The sequence below is a fragment of the Helobdella robusta genome (assembly GCF_000326865.2).
Source record: "Helobdella robusta unplaced genomic scaffold HELROscaffold_4, whole genome shotgun sequence".
Classification (NCBI taxonomy): Eukaryota; Metazoa; Annelida; class Clitellata; order Rhynchobdellida; family Glossiphoniidae; genus Helobdella; species Helobdella robusta.
This window is the reverse complement of record NW_008704902.1, coordinates 8,546,700-8,551,341: the sequence shown is the minus strand read 5'-3', so window position 1 is coordinate 8,551,341 and position 4,642 is coordinate 8,546,700. Positions and strand designations below refer to the sequence as shown.

The 4,642-nt window shown below is 36.1% G+C and overlaps 1 protein-coding gene across 1 annotated transcript in view; it reads left to right on the top strand.

Moving 5' to 3' along the window:
- The window catches only part of HELRODRAFT_162981 (hypothetical protein), a gene marked incomplete at both ends in the record, with an annotated part of 8,692 nt that extends 4,282 nt beyond the window's left edge, over positions 1-4,410 (top strand). The window contains one exon of the mRNA XM_009025024.1: positions 3,975-4,410. Within this exon, the coding sequence (XP_009023272.1) occupies positions 3,975-4,410 (436 nt within the window). The remainder of the gene's footprint in view (positions 1-3,974) is intronic.
- Between the last annotated feature and the right edge of the window lie 232 nt (positions 4,411-4,642).

Here is a 4,642-nt window from a genome sequence, read left to right as displayed (position 1 = left end):
GTGCCTCATATCAAAAACGACAAAAATGAGATGGTTCTTGAACTAGATGAGATCAAACTACAGTGGAGAGAATACTTCCACCGTCTGTTAAATGAAACAAATCCCATCAATGTCAACTTTGAGGCTCCAGCCATCGAAGGTCCGATTCCAGACATCACTGTAGAAGAGGAGCTTACAGATGCTCTGAAAGCTATGAAGGATGGAAAGGCAGCAGGGCCCTCTGGACTCACAAATGACATTGTCGAAGCATCTGGTACATTAAGAGAAAATTAACGTCGTGCATCACAATCGAAAATTATCAATTTGATATCCTAGCGGGGAAATCAACAATTGATGCGATTCACATCTTTCGGCAACTGCAAGAGAAGTACCTCGCAAAGCATCAACAACTATCACACATTTTTGTAGACCTTGGAAAAGCATTTGATCGAGTTCCCCGTGAAGCAATCAGGTGGAGTCTACGTCGACAACTCATTCCTGAATATCTTGTTCGACTTGTGATGGATATGTATACGAATACTAAGACTTTCGTAAGCACAACGGTTGGAAACACAGATGAATTTGACATCGGCGTTAGAGTTGACAAAGGCTAGATTCTCAGTCCACTGTTATTTATAACTGTGATGGAAGAAATCACAAAACCGATACGCACTGGTGACATTAGGAATCTAATATATGCTGATAATATCGTTTTAACAGCCACTTCTGAGCAGAATGCAGCACAGATGTTTGAAGATTGGAACACCAGACTCGCCGATCATGGATTCAAAGTCAACATCAGCAAAACCAAAGCAATGGACACTGGTGAACCCATCCAATCCACAGCTACTGGACGATGGCCCTGTTCAGTTTGTAAAGCTGGTGTAGGTAACAATTCAATCAAGTGTCAGCAGTGTAATCAGTGGTGTCACAAAAGTTGTTTAAAAATAATTGGTACTTTATCTAAAGTGTCCAATTTTGTTTGTCCTGATTGCATCAATCCACAACAACAAATTCGAAATAGCAATGTTTTTGAAGCCATTAAGGTAGAGAAAGTCACATCGTTTCAATATCTAGGGGATGTTCTGGATTGTACTGGAACAGCTGAAGCTGCTGTTCGAGCACGCATACGTGCAGCCTGGAATAAATGGCATCTCCTTGCCTCTATATTGATGCGGCGTGACATCCTACTACCGCTACGATCAAGACTATAAATCTCTGATACGTCAGGTGTTGTTATTTGGTGCAGAAACATGGTAAATGACAACCAAACTGGAACAACAACTTCTACGAACCGACATGAAAATGCTCCGATGGATTCAACGAATTAGTCTGAATGACCGCATCAAACCTACCGAAATCCTGCGTCATGCTGGTTTAGATGATATAAAAAACGAATGCCGGCAACACCGTCTGCGGTGGTTTAGTCATGTCAAACGAAGTGGAAACAGTGCCATAACTTTTCTTGCAGATGTTGAAGTACCTGGCACACGCCCCAAAGGCCGTCCAAAGAAGTCCTGGTCGCAAACAATCGAGCAAGACATGAAAGCTCTAAATTTAAATGAAATGGATACAACTGATCGTCTAATTTGGTGCAAATGTTGATGGCAAAAAAAACAACGTCCTACCTCGGGAAACTGGGTCTCTAGACTCTAAACGAAGATTGATTGATTGAATCTGTAGTTCGTACATGGCCTCGCGGGCCGCATAAAATGGGTTGGCGGGCCGTAGTTTGCCCGCCCTTGGGTTATCACTTTGTTCTCGTTTAATGGCGATTTTAATAATGTGTCAAGCTTACTTTTTGTTTTTGTTTACATTATTCAAATGCAAACCCAATCTTCTTAAAGAAAATCGCGACAGTTACATGAAAATTTTCCTATATATATATAATCGAATTCTTTTATTTAAAGCATCAGTATTATGTATGACATAATAATTAATAATTAATCTTTTTTAAAATTTGTTGCTGAAAATTCATTGCCGGAGATTCGCTGTTAACGTTGCCATCGTAGACATAAAGCCACCAACCAAATTATCCCCAGGCAAAAAATTATCATGGACTGATCTTGTATAACTTTTTTTGTGGATGGTAATTTCATAAAATTTATAGGATTGATAATTTTCTGATTATCTGATTAGTAATCTTATGTCTAAAGTTTTTCTTTTATTTTTTTTCTAATGGCCTTTATTTTTATTTTTTCCTTATCGATTTTTTTTGCTAGATTTAGTAGTGAACGCGATTTTACGTTCGGTTGAAGGATTGGACCGAGCAGTTCTATGTTATCAAGTCGGTATCATATTTTCTCACATATCAGATAGAGTATCTATTAAAAAATAGAAATATATTTAATTTTTGATTATGTTAAGATTAATTTATTTTAATATTTGGGCATTTTTTATGTAAGTATTCTTATTTCGACTGATAGATTTGTCATATTTTGTGATTTAATGATAAATATTTTTTGTCATTTAAATTGACGGTACGGTCCAATTTTTCGTTAACCGTCAACTTTATGATTTATCGCATAAAATTTTTAAACCGAGTTTTTAGATAGCAAATAATTTTTTCATCTAAGAATAGTATTTATTTTTTATATATGTTTATATATTATGTGAGTCCACAACATTGCGCATAGTCATAATTATTTTTGCTGACATGGGCGTTATCGATGTATTGAAAATTACCAATGTATACCAATATCACCAGTATTAACAATACCGACATCGAATATGAAACTATTCACCGATATCCATCATCGGTATTTAATCATCTACCGAACAAAAAATAACCTTTGTACTGATAATTTACCGATGCACCGTTAATTTACTGATTAATAAGTTACCGATAATTTACCGGCAACAAATATTTACATCGTTTATAGCTATTAACGGTAAAAATATTTTGCACTAGTGGTGGATCTAGAGGGGGCACTGACGTTTTTAATAAAAGTCAGTAAAGAGACCGTTTTATGTGTAAAATCGACCAAAAATTTAACGTGATAAGCAGAAAAAAGGTCGTCAGCCACACTGCCACAAATCTTGCCCCCACCCATGAAAATTTATACATTTTCTAAATTTTTACCCCGTCCCCATCAAAGTTTTCTAGATCTGCCACTGTTATGCACAATACTTAAACGAACAGCCATCAATTATCTAGCAGTTAAGTTCATATTGCTTGTACTACGTACGCTCAACATGAAAACTGCATTGACCCTCCGGAAGATTACCAATATCCGTGTTGTGTTTAGTCAGACGATTGGCAGTTTAATCGAGCCAGATTTTTACCGGTAATTGAGAGCAGGGAAATCTTTTTATGGTTATCACAACACGAACGATCATCTTTTCCTTTAAGCAAGTGAACTTCGAGTGCATCTTTAAAATGCTAATGCTTTCCCACATCTGACCAAACTGTGCCACCATCTTGGCGTTAGTGTAGTCATGCCAACTGGAGGCCCACCGTATTTGAACAGCTCAGCTGGAAGACCATCCAGACCTGTCGCCTTTTAAGAAGCCACCTGTAAAATGGCATTCTCCACCTCAGACAAACTGGGAAGAACATCAAGGTTGTTTGTCACATCCCAATCAGGCTGAACTCAGCAAGCACTGTATCGTCAAAGGAGGTCTTCTGGTTGTTGTTGTTGTTGTAAACCTCTGAAGTGCTCAGCCTAGCGAGCCAGGATATCAGGACTATCTCTGATGTGTGTTTGACCGTCATGTGAGCGCATCTACAGGATGGAGCAATTAAACAACATTATCAACAACAGCATGGCATCACTTTAACACGACAGATGTTAAATAACAGGCAAATGGTTTATTGCAATAGCAGCATCACAAACCTGAAAATAGCTGAATCAATTTTCATACAAAACAAAAATCCCTCCATGAACATTCAAGTACAGTCTAACAACATTCTACCTTCAAATAGAATACAAATAGAATAGAATAAATAAAAACAACAATCATTATAATTATAACAACAAAAATTACGACAACAGCAATAATTATAACAATGTTATCACCAACAATATTGATGATGTAAACAACAATCATACCAATAGTGACAACTTTAACAATAACATCAACAACACCAGCAACAACATCAACAATAACAACAACAGTGCCAACACTGTAGATACCAATGCTACAATCCACAGCGCAAGTATCAGTTGCAATTGGAACATCATCAATAGTGACAACCTTAACAACAACATCAACAACACCAACAACAACAGCATCAACAACAACAACAGTGCCAACACTGTAGATACCAACGCCACAACCCACAGCGCAAATATCACTTGCAAATGGAACATCATCACAAGAAGCAAGAAGAACCACAGCGATGATAATAATAATAATAACGTTAACAATAATAATAATAATAATAATAACGTTTTTAAATATTGTCAAAATAATATTAATAATATGTAGTTAATTAAATAAATTAATTCGCGCTTCTCGGCTGAGCGTTGATATTTACCTTAACAACCATAATATAAACAATCTTGCCGTTAAAATTTTTAAAAATCGCGTTTTATATTGTTTATAGTTAGTAAATTTATTTTATTGGTTTTCTGTTTTAATTAAATAATTTATATAAATTAATAATTACTTGTTCCTTTATATCAAATATCTTACATACCTTATATATAATGCACTGAAG